The sequence below is a fragment of the Chamaea fasciata genome, unplaced genomic scaffold (genome assembly GCF_029207755.1).
Source record: "Chamaea fasciata isolate MVZ Bird 193981 ecotype frontalis unplaced genomic scaffold, bChaFas1.0.hap1 SCAF_7, whole genome shotgun sequence".
Classification (NCBI taxonomy): Eukaryota; Metazoa; Chordata; class Aves; order Passeriformes; family Sylviidae; genus Chamaea; species Chamaea fasciata.
This window is the reverse complement of record NW_027094092.1, coordinates 27,519,790-27,540,513: the sequence shown is the minus strand read 5'-3', so window position 1 is coordinate 27,540,513 and position 20,724 is coordinate 27,519,790. Positions and strand designations below refer to the sequence as shown.

The 20,724-nt window shown below is 44.4% G+C and overlaps 1 protein-coding gene across 1 annotated transcript in view; it reads left to right on the top strand.

Moving 5' to 3' along the window:
• The window catches only part of RGS6 (regulator of G protein signaling 6), a 265,768-nt gene extending 246,375 nt beyond the window's left edge, over window positions 1-19,393 (top strand). The window contains exon 17 of the mRNA XM_066188182.1: window positions 15,007-19,393. Within this exon, the coding sequence (XP_066044279.1) occupies window positions 15,007-15,057 (51 nt within the window). The 3' untranslated portion in view covers window positions 15,058-19,393. The remainder of the gene's footprint in view (window positions 1-15,006) is intronic.
• Window positions 19,394-20,724: the final 1,331 nt, after the last annotated feature.

Genomic DNA, 20,724 nt, shown 5'->3' with positions numbered 1-20,724 from the left:
TCTCTAGAAAAGTTCACTCGCAGCGTGGTAAGTTCCTTTTCTTTTCCCTCCTCCCTTTCCTCAGAACTTCATTTTCAGTTGGGGGAAATATGGATGTTTGACTTTTTATTTCATCCTTTATTTTTGCAGCTAGCATCTTTGCAGCTTCTCTCTTAATACAGTAGCTCATCTAAGTTGTAGCTCTATAGAAGGAGCTGGAGGTGGGGGGAGAAATGGCATAATGCTCATTCTTGCTTATCATCGTTGCAAAAGCAAATTGATTTTTGTCAAGATTTAAACACAAAGTTGCCTTTTTTGCTACATTCCCTCTCCAGTATTTGTTGTGGCTTTTCCTTTCACAATGAAGTAGAAGAGCATGGTTCTCATAGCTCCATTGCAACAGTATCTGTACCGTTCCACAGTGCATGGATAATGATACCGTGGCATACATACCCACCCACAGCACTGCAGCCGCTTCCTCCGTTGCCCCCTTCGGTCAGTGCTCATGTAAATAGCGATGTGCGATACCCTTTGCCTCGTTCATGATACCGATACCGGAAAAGGAGCACAGTCACAGCAAGAAACATGACACTGTCCCCTTTTAGACAAGGGGACAGCAGGACCTCAGGGGCAGCGGGCAGATGACCTCCCTCTTTGTCCTTCATCAGTCTCCAACCTCCAGATGGTCTGTCCAGAGCTTGGGCAAGACCTGCTTGCCCCACTTGTGTTCAGGGATCTGTCTGCACAGCAATTTTTCTACAGAGCAGGAAAAGCAGAGAGAGGGGGCAGGACCAGAGGCAGATACTGCAGGTGGAGTGGAGTAGCAGGAATACTGGGCAGCACAGGCTGTGTTTTGAGCTGCATCAAAAGCAGCATGACCAACAGGTTGTGAAAAGGGATTCTGGCCCTCTGCTCTGCTCTCATGAGACCCCACCTGGAGTGTTGCATCCAGCTCTGGAGTCCCCAGGACAGGAAAGACATCAACCAAATCCAGAGGACCACAAAGTTGATTAGAGAAATAGACTACCTCTTCTGCAACGAAAGGTTGAGAAAATTTGGTTTGTCCAGTCTGGAAAAGTGAAGGCTTTGGGGTTACCTAATTGTGGCCATCAAGTACTTTAAAGGAGCCAACAAGAAAGATGAGAGGGACTTTGTGCAAGAGGGTGTTGTGACAGAACAAGGGTGAATGAATTCAAACTAAAGCAGAGCAGGTTTAGATTGTATGTTAGGAAAACATCTTTCCTGTGAGAGTGATGAGGCACTGGAACAGGCTACCCAGAGAACCTCCAGATACTCCATCCCAGGACATATTCAAGGACACGGTGTATGGAGCTCTGAGCAACCTGGTCTAATGAAATGTGTCCCTCCCTGTGACAGGGGTGGGTGGAACTAGCTGATCTTTAAGGTTCCCACCCAAAGAATTCTGTGAGTCTATGACATTCTTGCACGTGTGCGTATATATGTATATTTATGTGTACACTACAAACACACATGGCATATAAATATAACACCTTTGTACATCCTGAGAGAAACAGGAAGCTGTGCAGGTAAATATGAGCTGCTGTAGAGCAAATAAGCTGAGAGAGAGGTTCTTCCTGACATTGCTGTGCTACTGCGCAAGCAAACCCAAATGTAACATACAAGGCTTTGTAGTACATCCACTGGCAGACTTCCTGGGGAATGTATTTATATAGCTAATGCATATGCACACATTTAAAACATGTTGATACAAAATATATCACTATGCCCATCTGCATATTTACTACTTTCTAAGAGTCTGCCAGGGAGAAGTGTAGGAAAGATTTTTTAAATTTTTTTTTAAACAAACTATGCAGAAATATTTACACCAAATGGTAAATTCTGCTCCTAGATTTGCCAAGTACGTAGAAGAGTAACTCTCACTTTACTAGACTGGCTGGGTTTATAGTTGCACAGCCAAGGATGGATTTTTCTCTTGCATTTGATTTGAAGGGTAACTTGACAAGCTAAATTTGGGATGCTATGATTAGAATGTAAGTAGCAGTGAAGAAAATTGTAGTAGATTGGTTGGCACTTTAGTTCATTTTTGTCTTACTGGCTAGCATGCTGTAAATATTTTTTTTTTCATTTCTCTTAATACAGGTATAAAATCTCATCTTCTGATGGCATGGTAGTTACCAGAACTCGGAATAGTCTGAATTTTTATGCTTTGCATTATGTCATTATACTTTATACTTAGCAGTTTGTCATTGCCATCAGATGAGAAAATAGTCACTACGTTGACATGTCATAATGTCCTCAGAGGACAGTATTACCAAAGCGAGAACCTTTTGGCATACTCTGGGAACTGAATTAAGACTAACTTAATTCTGTATGCTCTAGTTCTCCAAAATGCACTACAGCTCCCTGACTGTGTAGGAGTGGAGTAATTCAGCAGTCCATACTTCCAGAGCTCCACTGTGCTTTAGTGATTGCTTATTACAGGATCACATATTCAAGCTGGCCCTGCACAGGCGTGATGAAGTTAAGTGTATGCTTAAGGTTTGGCTGGAACAGACCCCCAGTTTGTCTCTCTTAAGAGAGGAGCACTGAGCCTATTTTGCAAGGAGATTATTACGAGGTCACATTTCCAGTGATGGCTGTAAGAGAAATTTCAAAACCAGTAAGGGCTAAAAGTTTATTTGCATTAAGGAGCCATAATTGAAGTGAAATAGTCTCCCAGATTGACTGAACTAGTAATTTCCTATGGATCTGGGCCACCTCTAAAATGTGCTTCTCTCTCTGGCTCTGGGAGGGCTAGTAGACTCCTGGGAAAATTTTCAGGTTTGAGTATAGCCTGTGACCCAGCATTTTGGGAAATCACAGAATCACAGAATTGTTACAGTTGGAAGGGACCTCTGGAGATCACCTAGTCCAATTATCCTGCTAAGGCAGGGTCACCCAGAGCAAATTACACAAGAATGTGTCCAGGTGGATTTGGACTGTGTCCAGAGGGAGGCTCTGTGGCCTCCTAGGGCAGCCTATTCCAGTGCTCTGCCACCCTCAGTGTAAAGAAGTTTATGGGACCTAAGTGTGCCTAGCCAATCTCTAACCCAGCCCTCTGTGTCCAAGGGGAAGTCTTCCTTTCTCCAGCCTTCCTCTCTTATTGCCAAAGTGTGGGATTCCCAACCTCAGCACTAAAAACTGAGGCATTCAGAAACTGGGCCTTCTCTGTGTCTTCTGTCACCAAGACGTATCTGATTCAGCAGCAGCCCCACATTTTTCCAAATGTTCCTTTTGCTTCTGATGTACTTGCAGAAACCCTTCTTCTTGTCCTTCATATCCCTTGCCAGACTTAATTCCAAATGGGCCTTGGCTTTCTTTGTCACATCCCCACATATTCTGACTGTTCCTTTAGTCCTCCCATGTGGCCAGTTCCATTTTCCACATCCCAGAATCCGTTTGAGATTTGCTAGAAGATCCCTGCTCATCCACAGGGGTCTCCTGCCCCCTTTGCTTGATTCCTTGCTCATGGCAATACACTTGAGCTTGGAAGAAGTGATCTTGAATATTGACCAGCTCTCTTGGACCCCTTTTCTTCTAGAGTCCTTCCTTTTACATTATTTTACTCAAATTTGGGGAACTTTGTGGAACATTGCAGGTGACATAGAGCCAGAGCAGGAGCATGGAGGTAGAGGCTCGTGATCCCTTCCTTGCTCAAAATACTATACTTACAGTGTTGCTTGCCATCAGAGAAAGCTGACTTGTTGCCAGAAGACCAGACATGCCCAGCACCTTAGACAGGGAGTCTTCACCTGAGTGAAAAGAATCAGACTCTCTAAGTTTGCCTGTTCTGGTTACTTGGGTCTCATTATCTCTTGATTGACAAAGACAGGAAAAAAAGACTTCAGAAAGAGCAGTAAAGCTTTGGGCTGACAAACTGCAAAGAGTATTGCAGGCTTTTTGTCTCTTACTTGGGTTAAGCCCTACCCCTGAAAAATCTTTCAGTGCTCCCAAACTGGCCTCCTGCACTGGGTGGAAAGCTGTACACTTGGTTTTGGGAGTACAGACTTGGAGCAAGTGGAAGTTGTTCTACCCACAGGGCTCCTGCTCATCTCAGAGTCATAACTCAGGAGACAGGCTCCAGACCAGTTGACATGCTTTAGCAAGACACCATGAAGTTCTGCTGGCCAACCAGAGGCTTACCACCTTCACATGGATCAATAAGAATAGAATAAGAAAAAGAAAAAGAATAAGAATAAGAATAAGAATAAGAATAAGAATAAGAATAAGAATAAGAATAAGAATAAGAATAAGAATAAGAATAAGAATGAACAGGGCTTTACATAGTTTTTTTTATACCAGTCTTCAACTTCTTCGTGACCCACTGTCTTTGTCTTCCTTGGCTTGATACTTTTGACCAAGAGAAGACATCTCATGACTAATGAATGCACCGAGTTTTTGCACCAAATCTTTCTGAAAGCAAGGTGCTATCTGGTCCACATAAAGCATGACACTAAGAGCAAGATTTTGATAGGGCAATTTTCACTGTGGTGATTGTTCACCTTTTACTTCCAGGTCCTTAAGAAGTATCAGCTGACACCTTAATGCAGTGGCCAAAAGGGGGTTGTGCCCACTGCAGTCATGTCCTTCTGTACCACATGGCATGGTTGGCAGTGCCTGTCTGGGTTCCCCTTGGAGCAAGGGAACATCTGTCTGATCGAGTCCGCAACAGGCCAGGCACCCTCAGCCTCCTTGACTCACCTGACAGAAGTCTGAAGCTGTGATGTCCATGTGTTTCATGGCAGCTTTGTGGTCCCAGGACCAAACATGGTCATCAGTCATCTTGTGAGCATCAAAGGGCCACATCTGCATGGTGGAGCAGAACACTACAGGGCACGTGCTGCCCAGTGCCGCTGGGCAGATGTCTTTTCTCCTCTCCTCAGGTTTTGAAGAGTCCTCAAAAATACATAGGCAGCAGAGTGGTAGGATAAACACCACAGTACCTGACTGCTTTGGCCCTATGGCAGGCTCCCATGCTGTGGAATCACAGGTGTAAAGCTAGGCTGGCTCTTCCATGCTCTCCAGGGTGCCCTAGGGAACAGTCGATATCACAGAGTTGCAGAGCTGACAGTCTATTGCTTTGGAGCACTTACTAATCCACCTCATTTAAAAAAGGATGGCACTGCACATGGTGGCAGGTTTATCTTATTACAATTTTCCTTTGGAATACAACAAGGATTGACATTATGAAAGCAGAGTTAGCCTGTCTTCTCTCCCAAGTGAAGATAAATGGCATCATAAAAATCAGACACCATGTATCATATATGTTATAAATAATATCCAGTATTGAGGTAATAACTTAATTTTAAAGACACACATACACACAGATCCATATATCTGCATCTCTCTCTTCTGTCATATTTCATCATCTTACTAATTAAAAGGAGCCTGCTATACTATTTTTAGCCCTGCAGTCTCAGCCTAGCTGTTTAAACCACTGTAGTTTCCCGTCTGTTTAGAAATTATTTAATAATCAGATAGACAGAAGCTTAGTTCTCATAAGCCGAGATGATCCTTCAGGGCCAAGTGTAGAAGGAAAATATATTTTAATGAGTACATTTAGGGGAGCTACTGCTGCTTTTTGTCTCACAAAGGAAGCCACCAAGTCTCTGCCTAACTTGTGCTGGTAGCCATTTGCATTTAATAAGGGAGGAAATAGGAGGGGGGTCCTTTGTTGCATCTTGAGCATTATCTCTAAAAGCAGCAATGGATTCTTCAGCAGTAGCAGAGATTAAACCTATGGATAGCAGTCTCAGCAGGTAACTTAGATAAGCCTGAGCCATGATACCCAAACTTGAATTCAAACTTTCCTAAAATGGCTGTATTCCAGATTTTCCCTGGAAAAAAACAGGTGTTAAAATTTCTGACTCAGTGTCCAGGTGGTGACTCAGTGCCGAGACCTCTGGACTTCATTCCCAGATGATATTTCTTTTAAGAACAAAAGGCACACCCACATGTACCACTTTTGAAAGGATAAGAGTTCTCAGTCTCTGTGCTTTAAAGGACAAGAGAGTGACCAGAGCAGCAATCTATTCTTTAGGCAGAATTTTTACAAATTCTGTCTGAACTGATGGATATTGGGACACTGTTCCTCATTATGTTCCTGGACTGGAAAAGGTCTTTACCTGAAGAAGATGAAGAATCTCTTGCGTAAATTAAAAACAGTGTTGAAAGAAAATAAGGTGAAGGATGAGATGGTCTGTGCTTGAGCTGTGTAGGAAGTAGACTGTAGATAAGGGACGTAAGAATGAAGGTTTTCAAATGACCCTTCTTCAAAGAATCCTGGACATTTTGGATGGAACATTTTGTACAGCATGTCAATGAAGACTAAAGATTGTCTCAGTTCCCAGGCACAGGTTAATAACTGAATCGACAGACTGGCCCAGCTTCATTAACCATAACATAGGCAGAAGGAGAAGCTGGGAAGCAGGAGCTGTTGTCAGCCGTGTGTTAGCAGCACCAGTCTAGTGGTTTTGTATTCTCACCCAGAAGCATTGTAGGCAAAGTCCCACGTGACATCCTTAATGGCTGCGGAGTCTGTGCTCCACCTAGGTTTCTCATGCAGGGATAACTTTTCCAGAAACAAGAATGACTGGAGATCTTGTATTCAATGTATTTATCATGCTTAGCGCCCAAGATACCTTCTGTCTGGAGCCTAAAATGCCCTTCTCCTCCTTGCAGTGATGCAAGCTGACATAATCATGGTAGCATTTCCTTTGCTTTAGTTTTCTGGTATATTTTGGTAATTTTGTGTTGAACAATTCTTGTCTCAGGACATAAATGCATCCCAGTTCAGTGCCCAGAGAAATCCACAGTTGCATGTTTTATTTCAGTTCCATATGTATCTGCTCTCTTGCATTATACAGCTATGAAAGCTTTAGTTTCTACCCTGATTGCCTGTCCCTTCCTCGATGTTCTCAGCTGTCTCTCAGCTCCATGTTGTCACTATTGTTTTTTCCTGCTGCTGCTTCCCCATCTTCCTGACCCTGAGCTTCATCCCTTGGGCACTGCTACTCATGCTGGTTTTTATGTTTTCTTGGCTTGTGTACTGTTGGATCCGAGTCCAAGTCAAACTCAGTTCTATTCTTAATTCATGAGTGTGGTGTCACACATGTAAAATGTGTTGATGGAATCTTATCTTTCTCAGGTGAACTGTGTGACGTTTTGCACAGCTGTGTCACTGTGATGTATTATAAATAGTAACCATGAAAGCAGTGAAGAAGGTGTAAGGCTGGAGAAAGAATTGCTGCCTGATGTCATCTTTTTAACTGGTTCCTTGATAATCTCATAAAGCTGTCATATATTTACCACCTTTCCCACTTTTTCACTTTCTCAGGCTTACCAGCTTGCATAAATAGATTACAGCATTTGAGGATATGGAAAGTATTTACAATCTGCAGTAATGACAAAAGTTTAAGCCATTATTGGTAGAGAATAGTGGTTGAAAAAGTGGAAAGTATAAAAAGATGATACACTGAGATGCTGGTGAAGTGGCTATCGGAACAGACAGCAAGAAGGGAAGGGATACAGGAATGGATTCCAAAGTTTTTTAGATTTGGCACCAAGAAAAGACGTCTGGGGAAAGGGTTATCTTTGTCTTTGGAAGGTATTTTACTTCAAAAGAAAATGTGTTCACTACTCCAGTCATTACACTGGCTTGTACTGACTAAAGGAACTTATATTACTTAGGTGATGGGAAGCGTCAGAACGTACCCAAAACACAAAGGGTCTGCAACCCGTGTTTGCACCCTGCCATGTGATTGTTCCCTTGGTGTGACAGCCAGCCAGTGTCCACAGCTGGGGCTGCAGAGGGCCACATGCATGGCCTGCACAGCGCATGCACTGACTCGCTGCTGCAGGTGGGAATGCGCCACATCTGCTCTTGGTGTCATCGTGGTACCATACCCGGTGTGGTAGGGGTAAGTTGCATGTGTCACCTGTATGCTACACAGTCTGCTCTGTATCCTGGGGCTCCTTTAAGGGGTAAGTATTCATTGTTTCTAGTCGATGAGTTATCCTTCACTTCCTAAAAGCACTGCTGTGTACTGCTGCTGGCACAGGATGACAGAACACAGACAGATTAGGCTGCGTGTGCACTCTTCCTTTGGCTGCTGTGAGGACAAAGTGGGTGAGTGATCTTTGTGCATACTATTTGTGAAAGCACTTGGGGACCCTTCTGGATAGAAAAGCACTATACAGAGTTCAAACACACCCACTATTAATTTGCTGTATTTTATTTGAGCCATACACAAACCCTTGAAGATAAAAGCTGGTACCTTCTCACTACAGACAGGTCTAGCTGCAGATACTAAACCATGACCTTAGCAAGGTGTTTGGGATGGAGGGTGTGCTTACTCCTTGCTGTGATTTCATCCAAGTTTATTTTGATACTCCAGAGAGATTTGATATTTCAGTGGTGCATCCATTTTCCTCTGTACAAGACATTTACATCCCTGGTTCCCAGTGGTGCTGAAGGCTGTCAAACAAGCTGAGTCCTTTGCACAGAATCACACCCTGCCCAAGAGCCAAACCAGCAACATTCAGTTAGGTCATTGCTGAGGTGGCTTGAAAAAAACAATCTGCTACTCCACTGTGTACTGGCTGCAGTGATCCATCTGCTCCTCTGTCTTCCTGGGTTTTTGTCAAAGGGAGAACACGTCTTGAATTTGCAGTCCATAGACAGCTTCAACTAATGGCCAAAACTGGTTCACTCTCAGCTACAAGGAGCCCAGACTGCACCACAAAAGAAGAGGATCTTACTTGTGGTGCTAGTGGGATGGTAGAGGAGGTCTGCAGCTATTACAAAGCTGTGCTAGGAGTGGGTGAATACACAGATCCTAGTTTGTGCAATACGCAGTGGTGTACTGGTATTTCTCCAAGCAAAGTGCAATGCCTCATTTAGGAAGTGTAAGAAATCCTCACAGCTTAAAATGGGAATAGATGATACTGGTTTTAATTGGGCTGAAGCTCTGAACTGTTCTCATAAAAGAAATGAGCTAGAAGAGCAAAAAAGCAGTATCAAATGTGGGAACATAAGCCATGGTTGTCGAGCTTCACTGTGATGGGCAGGAATGGCAAGAAGCTCAGGTATCTTGTCAGTCAATGCTTAGAAGAGGAGTGGGGCCCACTCTGCAGGAATTTGGGTAACTCATGAGACGGTGCTGGCAAGAACAGGTGAGCATTCTGCATGCTGGGAGCATCTGGCCCCACCTTACCCTCTGAAGTGACTTTGCAGCTCCTGTTTTCAGTTTGTGTCAGTGTCTAATTGGTGGTATTGTCCACCACATTTTGTGTGTTAATTTATGTTACTTATGTTCATGGTTTATGTGTCTGTGTTTATTTGGTGTTGAACTATGTTATTTTCCAGTATTGTTTATGTTTTTAATTCAGTTTCTTATTTAACTTCATTAATTTATGTTACATTTATCTTATGTTGACAATGTGTATCTTAATGAAAAAATCTAATAAAATTAATATTTTTTAAATGTCACAAAAAAGAAAGCTTCCCCAAGATCTGCATTGTAATATAACATTGAAAACCAGTGCTGGCAGTGCTAGGGCCACGGCAGTCTCTTCAGAAGTAAAATTTGGTTGCAGGATGTTGTCTGCCCACTGCCAAATTTCTTGTAGTATGTTAGCTAAAAGGAAAACTGAGCAGTGCCTATGATGATGTGAAAAACCTCTGATTCAAGCCAATGGAAGGAGAATTATCTCACTTCCACTGAGATGCGGACCAGCCCCAGTTCTCTGCAAAGGGGGACGGGACAACAGTGCTCCCCAAAAGCTGACTTCTCTTCCAGGAAGGTGATGCCTCTGGCTGGAGCAGATTGGGCAGCAGACTGGGAAAAGGAGAACCCTGAGCACAAATGAGGGGTAGAAAGCAAGAAGTGGGGACAGCTGTAGAAAACAAAGCCCCAAGCTGGTGGGTGGAAATTGTGGAGGTGAGCAGCCAGCGTGAAAGCACTTTGGTGTGTATTGACATGGCAAACAGGAGTCTGTGCTGCCATGTCTCCTCTCTCCTACTGCTGCAGCCACAAAGCTCCTTATGGGAGAAATCCTGCCTAGGTGTTCAGGTAAGTTGTTGGCAACATGCATGGGAGCTCTGGCTTGTGCATGCTGAGGTTGGGGAATGTCTGCATGCTGAATTGAGCTGTGCTGGGCAGAGCACATCAACACTCTGTGAAGCCATGGGTTCTGGACAGAACTAAACTTTTCATTTAAAAATATTCTTAAAAGTTCCCACTCTTTGCTTCTTTCCCAACTGTGCCAAGTGCTGGTTTTGGCTGATAAAAGCAAGGAGCAAGATGGAAACTCTAGTGGCTTATACAGGAGGTTTGAAAGGAATGCTGTCCCTTTTTTCCATCAAATCCCAGACACACTTTTTTCCTTCTCAGTTGGCTTCTTGCCTAGGTTAAATTGCTGAATTTTTCTTCATTAAAATAATTGCTGTTTGCATTTTATACTTTAGCTTAGTAGCTGCTCAACAAAGGCTCAGCCACTAAAGATGCTAACCATCTCCTGTGACCTATAGGTTAATCTTTATTTCACTGGGCCTCAGTGAGCCCTGATGGTCCACAAGTGCTGAGGTTCAAGCCTCTGCTGGATATGTAGCCAAGCAGTTAGGATGGCCACATACTTGGAAGTCATGTTCTAGAGGACAGTTTCATTAGGTTCATTAAGAATTCCCTGATGTTTTCCTTGTGTTACGCCAAATTCAGGTTTTACAGTTCCTTTCAGAAATGGCTTCTGTCATGGGGGTGTTCAAGGGGAAAAAAACCAAAAATCATTCAGCAGCATAGAGAGAACTGGACACTACCCGATGCAGTGAAGTTCCATATCATCCTTGCCTGTCGACTGTGGAACAGCTCAATTGCTTGCAGGACATGAGAGAAAAGGAAGTCTTCTTCCATCCAAGATGACACACATGTCATACAACGTATGCCCTACTGCTTGAGCTATGCTGTTTGAGAGACAACAGTCTGAGCTTTTAATTGTTGTAACCCTAATTAGTAGTGACAAATATTTTGGGACTGGAGGACTGGGGATTTCTTCATAGACTTTAGACCCCATATAAAAAGTTTACTCCTTACATCCACTCTAATCTTGCCTAAAGTTATTCAGCACATACATGTGGCACAGTAAAAGAGGCACTGAAGTGCGCTGAGCTTGAGATGGTACGCTTTCCAAATCCCCTGCCAGCGTAGCTTAGATGAAATTTCTCCTGGAAATACAGCAGTTGTTGTTAACATTGTCGTCCAGTGGGGAAAGGAGAGGGAGAGACAGCCACTGCTAAACATAGATGCATGGAAAGGAAACATATTTTATTTTGGATGAACCTTTTAAAAGAAACTAGGTGTTGTTTGTGCCACACCTTCATATCATAATAATCTGAAACCTCCTTGCTCTGTCAGATATATCCCCATGGGAATTCCATCCATTCCATGTGGTAGATGAGACCCAACGTGCCCTCGTGTACCTGAACTTTATTGGCATGTGTTGTACCCAATTAAGAACTATTTCAGCCACCTCAGGCTTCTCAGAGCAGCCTTTCACCTAACTGACTCAGGCACTCTCACCATGCCAGCCTCAGGGAAGGGTTGTGGGATCACACGTCTGCTCTCTCAGGTGGTGGACACAGGCCACCCTCTCCTGGTTACCCAGATGCCTTTTTCCTGGACACTAAGCAATGACACTAAAGCATGCTGTGGCCATCCTGGACTCTTTGGCCACGGACACCCTCTTGGCAAGCAGGGGCAGGTAGGTTTGGATGGACTGGCTGGGGGTCCTGGAGAGAGTGCTGGCTTCCTGTGGAGTGAGCTGCTGCCCCATTCCAAAGGAGCCATCTGTGTGCTGCACTTGGGCTTTTCTCAATCAGCTGATGCAAATCTTTTGTGTCTCCTGATAGGCTTTGTGCCTTAGAAGCCCTGCAGGGCTAAACCTGAAACAGAAATATCATGGGCCAGCCCCTCAGCTGGTGCAAATCACCAGCACTCCAGTGAAGATGACTGAGTTCTGTTGATTTATATCAGCAAGTGGATTGCAGATCCCATCCAGCTTTTCCACCTGTTATAAAATGTTTTACTCCCTTCTTGTTCATTTTAGTAATAGGAAAGAGATACCAGTTTTCCTAATGAAATGCAGTTTTTTCCTGATCCTCTTTTATTTTTATTTTAATGAGGATGTCTAAGATGAGAGAATCCTAAACCAAACACCTGCATCCCACCCAACTCCAGCCTGCAGATATCCATATCACTCAGACCCATGCTGTGAGGCTGACACTTGGCCCTGCATTGTGTTAAAACAAAATCCCCTACATCAGTATGCCTCCAGTTGGGGGCTGAACATTACAGTGCTTTTGCTTGTAGTCAAAAATGTCACAGCATTAATCCCTCTACGCAATTTCAGGGATCCTTTTGCCTTCTCTCCTAGCACAGAGGTGAACACAACAGCAAGGCAGCCAACATTACTGTCTGCTTCTTGCTGTCTTAAAACAGAGCTTCTTGCACCCATCTGTTTGCATGTCCCTGCGCGTGAGGCCGTTCCCTGGCACAGTTCTCCTCCCAGACAGACGGGCTTTGCACTGGGGACTCATCCCAGCCTGCAGGCGGGAAGTTTGCTGCAGTTCCCAGGGTAACGCCTTTCCCATGGGACGGGGGAGCTGCAGATGGAGGCCACTGCTTTTCCCCGCATCGAGAAGCAGTTTCCACTGGGAAACCCGTGAGCGAAGTTTTGCTCTGCACAAACCGTGGCCATTGGCTCCGTTTCCAACCCTCCACCTTCTCCAGGGCAGCTGTCCCCTCTCCTCATCCTGGCCCAGTACCGGCGTTTCTTCTTCCTGCTTTGAACACGAATGCTGAAATGGGGGGCGGGATGTGGAACAGTGTTCGCTCCTCAGCCCTGCTGGAACCTGACGCAGGGAGCTGGCGTAGCCCCAAGCCACCTGCCTGTGAGGAGATAACAAGAGGAGCTGCCTTTCACAGATTAGTTAGAGTCTGACTGAATAGGCATTATATAAACCAAGGCTTATTTGTTAAGTTTTTTTTCCTAAGGAAGTACCCAAATGTTGGTGGAAAATAACTTTTGGGGTTTGTTTTTTTTTTATAAACTCAGACATGGTAATTATTCCAGGAATTTACATCCATATCTTTACCTTCTTCTTCCTATAAATAGGATTCATGGACTGATAATTCCTTAACATTCACTCTCCTCAACAGCAGCAAAATGACAGCCCTGGTCTTAGCCCCCCAAGCCATGTTGCGCTGCAGAAGACTTGGCCACCCCCTGGGGTAGCACTGGGCTAAGCTTTACAACAGTGCATTTAAAAATAATAATAATCAAAAATTTGATTTACAATGGAGGAAAAAAAACAATTACAAAAATCCAAACAAACCCCACCCAAACATGCATATCTTGAATGGTGTGTTTGCAGAGCTCTGTGATGGAGCTGGCCATTCCCATGCTGAGCCCTGTGGGTGAGGCACAGAGCAATGGCTGTGGGCCTCTCCTCCCAGGCAGGACAATCGGCCTGATGACAATGTTTCCTGCAGCCAACTGCTGCTATACAGAACACGGACAGATTAGACTGCATGTGCTCATGCAGCTAAACAAATTATTTGGTGAAAGTCACACGTTTCAGTAATGAAATGCTGCTTCTGTAGGGAACAGCTACATCCTCCTGGAACAGCCACATCCTCCTGGAACAGCCCTACATGGAAAGAGATTAGAAATCAAAGGGAGGTGGGAAATGTTTCTTTTTTTCTGGAGTGTTAACTTGTTTAAAAATATGTATTTCAAATAGCCTGCTAATTTTTACATTTCTTTTTTTTTCTACATTTTGCATTTAATAATTTTCACTGAATAATCCTCTTGCTCTTTTTGTGGCTCTTTCTTTGAAACAGCAATCAGTAAGAGTTCCTATTGCAAAGGAAATCTTGGCTAAATATAGTAATGAAGAGGAGGTTGTTTAAGAGCTGCTAGGTATTCTGCAGCTCTCTGGTATTCCCTGAATGTTTATTTCAAGCAAGACTTTTTTTTTTTTTTTTCCTTTAAGAAAAACATTGTTTTGCAAGAGGAAAGCTCACCAAAGAAATACAGCAACTGGTGCAATACCAGAGATAGTTTTTCACTGTTATATCAGTAATTGCAAAGCCATCAGTATTCCCTGTCTGCAAATGGAGAACACTGGCTGTAGGTCCTGCAATAGGTCCTGTAGGTCCTTCACTCCTGCAAGCAGGTGCGGCATGGTCTAAGTTAGGGAAGGGGTTCAGATGTGCAAGTGACCTTCCTTCTTCCTAGTCCTTGGTCCTGCCAGTCAGTGGGAAAGCTCCTGTAGATGACAGCAGGGCATAAGCAGGGTTGCCACAGCCACACTTTTGCACTGGTGGTTTGGAGAAGAGCACAGAGAGGGCAGGGAGGGCAAGCAGGACTGGACAGGCACCAGCCCAGGAGGCAAGTGACCAAGGAGTGTGCCAAGGTGAGTGACAGCAGGGCAGGAACAGGCTAAACTGTTTCTGAAATTACTTGTTTCCTAGACCTACTCCTGGTGGATGCTGTGCAGCTGATACTGATTCACAGACTGTGGGAGGGACATCCCAGTTTTCACAGCAGCCTTGGCTGTGCATCCCTCCCCAAGCTGGGCAGGGGTCTGCACCAGCAGGACAGCACTGGGCAGAACAAGTAGCAGTGAGTGTAGGACAGGGCTTTGCTTTCACCAGTTCCCATGAAACTGGAGAAAGGAAATACCTTCACAAGACAGGGTCCCGGGGCACAGCCTTGAGTGATAGCTGCTGGACATCATTAGGCACAACTCCTCCTTGTCAAATGACTTTCCTGGGGCAAAACTGCAGGCACATGAAATTCTAGAGGCTGGCTCACCCCACCTGCTTCCCTTGTTGGGAGAGCCTCGTGCCCCACTCTGGGGGAAAGCCCCTGCCCCTCACTCGCAGAGAAACCATTCTACGACATCGCTTACACCTCTGGATCTCTTCTGTTTGTCCCTCCCTCCAGGGAAAGTCTTTGGCAAGCAAGCGGCTCACGGGCCTGATGCAGTCCTCCTGACAGCTCCAGCCAACCGCCCCGCGGGAGAGACAGCTGGGACCACTACCGGGGACGGGGCATTTCAGGGAAAGCAGGTCCCTTCAGGGGAGACAGCCTGAGCAAGTGGAAGCGGAGAGCCACACGCCAGTGGAGCACCTCTTCACAGTTTATACCAACACTTCCCTGTCTGCACAGCTCCTTAAGGACCCTGAGCCCTGTGCAGGTATTTTGTTTCCAACTGAGGTTTGGAGGAGCACACTTCACCATACACAAGAGGTCGACAAGGCGAGGGTTTGCTGTCTTGTTGTTTAAGGAAACAGACCCAACCACAGCTTGGAGAAAGAAGAGCTGAGAAAGATCAGTGTTTTTCCACATCTCTTTTCTCCCTGGCACAAACATGACTGTAATAAGATGGCACCACAATCTCACTTCCTCCCTTTCATGTGGCCGTCTGGATCAAATAAAATATCTGCTGGAAGCTGCTTCTCCTTCTCACAAAATCCCAAATGCATTTCTCCTGCAGATTCACTGACTTTAACTTTGTTTTTCTTTCCTATGTTTCTCCTCCTTTAAAGCAATGAAAAAAAAAAAAAAGGCACTCTTTAAGTTCATCACTCATTGACTCATTGTCCTTCCAATAGCATGTAGCATGTCCAGACATGATGACCAGATCCTCAGCTGAAGTCAGGAAAGCAGGATTGGTTTTCATCACCTGAGGATCTGTCCCCTTCAGTCAGACTCTGACGCTGGTGCAAATTCTCTGACGTCGGCGGAATTGTTCTGCATGCGCACGTAGTGCAAATGTGATCAGACTCTGCCTGATACTCAAAAAGTCATGTTTGAGATGTGCAAAGCACAAGCACACACACACATACACAGTATTTTAAAGTGAGTTGCTTTATATTTTATTTAATTTTCTATTTATTTAAGATTTTGCATACCTAATCAATGACGGATGTTCAAGGTTTTCTCCAAGCAAACCAAACCAGACTCCAGCTCTCCAATTGGAGAGGCCCAAAGTCCACTCACATGTGTCCAGGGAAATGCAACTCTGATGTGGGCAGGTGTCAAAATTCAGCCTACAAAGAGGAAGGAATTGATGGAGATGGGACCAGCAGAAGCAGGGCATGAATGGGCAGGGCACTGGGTGCCAAGTGACCCTCCCTAAACAGTAGCACACCCAGCTGTGATATCATGCTCAGATAACTGACCCTGCTGAGAAGCATCATTCTGAGAGTGAAATTGTACCACTGGAGGAAATGAGCTTCCACTAAAACTCATCTGACCTCCAGCCCATGAACGCAAGAGCAAAAGATGACCCAGTAGCTTGTTTCAAGCTGTTAGAGGTATTGAGGTTAGGATGAGGACAGGACTGAGGTGACTTTATTATGAAATCCACATATACTAGCTGCAGATAGGAAAATGGCCTGCATTCACATACAGTATACTATCTATATATAAAAGGATTTTGAGACTCAGCTGACTTAGTACCACAAAATCTCCTATATTTTGTAAGCAGTTCAGATCTCAAGTATACATGAAACTAGACATTTCTTGGTCTTCTTCACTCATGCCAAGGCAAATTAGCTTTTTGTACAGGTGGTAGAAACTGCTATATGGCTACAAGTCTGCATTCCTACCTAGGCAAAAGTAGACAGCTGGCTATCAACAACATTCATTTCTGAGTCAAGTATTATTCTAATATCTAAGGCCTATGTATGCACAAAAACATGACAGCATAGTTTCTGTCAGAAAATGTACCTTCCTCTTTGTCCATGAGAGTTCTCATTCTGATACCTCTTTTCTTTCCTGCAGAAAAGTCCTAATATCAATTATACCTAAGGTCCATAGATCTGCATGAATGTACAGTAGACTACTGAGTATGATGTTTGTTCTTTACACATGCCTATACCCTAAACAGCCTACTGTCTGAGGCCTTCAGATCAAATTCATCCTACATATACATGACACACAACAGAGTTCCAGGACTGCAGAACCACCATGAATGTCCCTGATATTCCTGTGGTCCCCTGACTCTGAAGACGACATTTGGTCCCCTCCAAATTGTCATTTAGCTGTCCTTGCAGGACTCTCTGTCTTGTCCTCTGTTACTCACCCAGCCAAAGGGTCCCTTTGGGAAATAGCAGGTCTTTGTGTAATAGGTTCACATGTCCATTCATGCATATGCATATGTACCCCCTTGGACATCCCTAGGAAAATGCAGAGGTCGTCTCTTCTCAGAGCCTTGTAGATGGTGTTTTTATCTCTGACAAACCCACCAGCACCATGCATCACTGGAGCTCTGTAAGCCAACAGCTGCTCACACTCCAAGTTACTCTACTGCCAGTGCTGCCCAGCCACAAGGCATTTCCCATGGGAGGTTTGTCTTGTGAACCCTCAAACTGGTCTGCAGAGCATTCCTGGGCAAGATGTACATGAAAGTGGTGTGTAGCAAGGAGCAGGGATGGTAAAGTGGTACATGTGGGTCTCTGCTTTGCAGTGAGTTCCTGACACTGGAGAGGTCTCCTGAGGGAAGGATGGGGTAGTTCCATGGAGGTACTCCTCATGTCCTGCAGCATGGGGGCACATGTGGACAGGACTGGAGAATGCTGGCGGGTGATGGGACAGGTGGAATTTGGGTTATGGCCTGTGCAGGCAGCAGAAATGCCAGACTTCAACCTGGGGATGTGCTGCTGCCCTGTGAGCAATGCACTCTGCTTTGTCTTTCAGCTTTATTCATGCAGGATGGTCATGTTGGCTGCCACAGTATTTTGCCTGTGGGGAATATTCCATGTTTGAACAGTTGAGCACATGGAGGGAATTCTTACAGAGATGGAGAGTATGCATATGGGCATGCATCAGGGGGCCTGGATGCTGAACAGCTTGCCATTTAAATGCACACTCGTGCAAACTAATCTGCTCAGCGATGGCTAGCTGAGCGGACAGAGCTGCATATCCTCTGGAGGGAAGAAAGCTCTGTTTCTCATTTCCTGACTAAATTTCTCCAAAACAAACATGAGAGTAGACAAGGCCTCCTCCTGGGAATACATATCAACTGTTCTTCACATGTCTTTTACTTCACATATGGTGATACTAACATGTAACTATTTCCACATGAACAACATCCTTGAATTATTACATTTTAATGACCTTGCTTATTCCAAGTGATGCTACTTTTGTACACCCTATGGTATCCCATTGAGCATTGCAAGCAGTAATCTGCTGCGTTGTAAGTGTCCGGTGTCTTCCAACTACCTCATCATGCTGAAGATGAGTTAGGAAATCAGCTTTCCACCTCTGTTAATGTTCTAAATGGCATCAATTCAAGGAAAGACAGTCTGGAAAGCTTTTACAATGTCCAAGCTGTGCAAGCTAGCTACAAAACTTCCCATACTTACAGGGCTATGGCTGTGAAATATGGCTGTGCACTGTTATTTGGATAATAGAGTATCCAGAGCATTCATGGCTATTGTGGCAAAACAGCAGCAGGACAAGCACTAGGAAAGGTTCGACGAGCCAGTGCAGACAGCATTAGGCTGAAGCAAATGGATTAATGTAGTCTCAGTATAACTCAGCACTAAGATCCCATAGAGTACTGTAATAAAATGGTAGCAGGGCAGCCATAAAAAGTGGCAGTAAGCTGACATAATAATACCAGAATAAATGTAGCAATAAGGTAACACAGGCCACTGCAGTAAAGTAGCATTTTGATAATGCAGCAATAAGACACAACAGGATGCTGCAGTAAATTAGTTTGGGGAATAAGGCAGTAATAACAGTGTGTGTGGACAAACAGTGGTACATTTGTGCCAGGTACTGCAGCAATAAAGATAACACAAGATGTCCAAGTAATAAGTTACTACAGTAACAACGACATGATGCACTGTAAAGTTATATCAGGATGCTTCCATGCTGCAGTCAAATCCTACAAGAGATGGTAGTGAGACAATGAAGACAAAATATACCCCATTTCACACTGCAGAACATGAATCAGTTTTTCTGCACCATAACCCAAATTCTGGAATGATCTCAGCAATACCAATCCTCTCATTCCCGCTTTCAAGGAAGCTGAGGCAAGAGTGTTCCCCCATCCAGACAATTATTTTGGTCTGAAAATACAAAACTGACTCATTGTCTCTTCAGCCAAATTGTCACAGACTGTGGTGAAGTTCTTTGTTTAGACCTACTGAGGTGAAACCCTGGTGGTTTTGGTAAGTCCTTTGCCTTTGAAAGGATTTGGCTCTCTCATCTTCTGGCATGGGTGATGCTTTTAGCCTAAAATTAATTCTGTTTTGGGTGGGAGAAGGGGAACCCAGGTACAGAACAACTGACTGTACCAGTCTGTTTCCTAAAATGCACAAATAAATGGAGCATTCTGGAAAAGTCAAAGCAACGAGGACCAAATCTGTTCTGTCTGTCATGCACTCGTGCACACAAGAAAAATCCTCCTGGAACCAGTGCAAGCCCTGGATGCATCCATGGGCAGGCCTTGGCCTAACTCTGTTCTCAATGTCCCCAGCAGAGTGACAGAAGCAGTGTGTCTCTCCTTTCCTGCTTTTCGGGTTTTTGTTGTTGGTTGTTGTTGTTGTTGTTGTTGTGGAGGGGTTTTTTTGTTTGTTTTTTGGTTTTTTGGGGTTTTTTTAATCTAACCTCACCCTCTGTAGGAAATGATCTTGGAAAAAAATGAGTTTGCCTTAACATAATATGCAGCATCATGGGCAAGGAATAGGTCTGTCCAAGGAATTCGCTGTCTTTGTACCCTTCAGTAGAGGGGTAAAGCATTCTGAAAAATAACCGACAACTGCTGTTATACTCGATAATCATCAGGAATAAGGGTTTAGTCAGAGCATCTACATCAACAAGAAGACTTGAGTGGAGTGTGTGTGCTAGATAACAAGATGGTCTCCTGGGAAAAGGATGTAAATAGGGCACTACTGCAGTCCCGACTAGCAAGAGCAGCTCACAGCTTCACAAGTCCCAGTGGATACAAATTTTCAGCTACATCTTTCTGACCCTTTGCACAACAACTTTTCTATCCCTTTGTGTGGCATTCTCTGTCTCTAGGTGATTGCTCAGTTCAAGTTTGGAGCAGTGTTCTGAGACACCTTGGCTTGGCTCTTGCCTTAAACTCCTTGACTTGCTTTTATTGTGGTTTAATGATTAAGCAGGATTATTAAAGTAGAGCTCACAGTAGGGTAAGATAGGCTAGGTTATCATGATTACGTAGTTTAAGCTGTGAGCAATTTTGTGCTCCTCAGCACTGTTTATAACCTGAGACAGGGAACAAGCGACGTGGCTGCTCAGCAGAACAGTGAGCTGGTGAACAATACACTATCTTCATGCCCACACATACTTTGAACTTACTGCTGAGGAGAAATGCTTTGTAGTGAGAAAAGTAATCTCACGGCAGGAGAGAGCCAGACCTGATCAACTTTTTTTTCATGTGATACAGATTTTGCTTTGCCAGCCCCTAGCATCTGCAAAGCTCGCAGCTAAGAGCCAGCAACCTCCTAATCCTGCCGCTAAGCTTTGGAAACAAGCTTTTTAAAGGCTGTCTTTACACAGCAATGTTATTACTTGAAGGCTTTTAATGTGAATTTATGGTTATAGCCACAAGTGTCAGTGTAGTTGCCCTCTGTATTTGCAATAGGAAATTGTGGATTCACCCCACACAGAGGGTGGATGTTA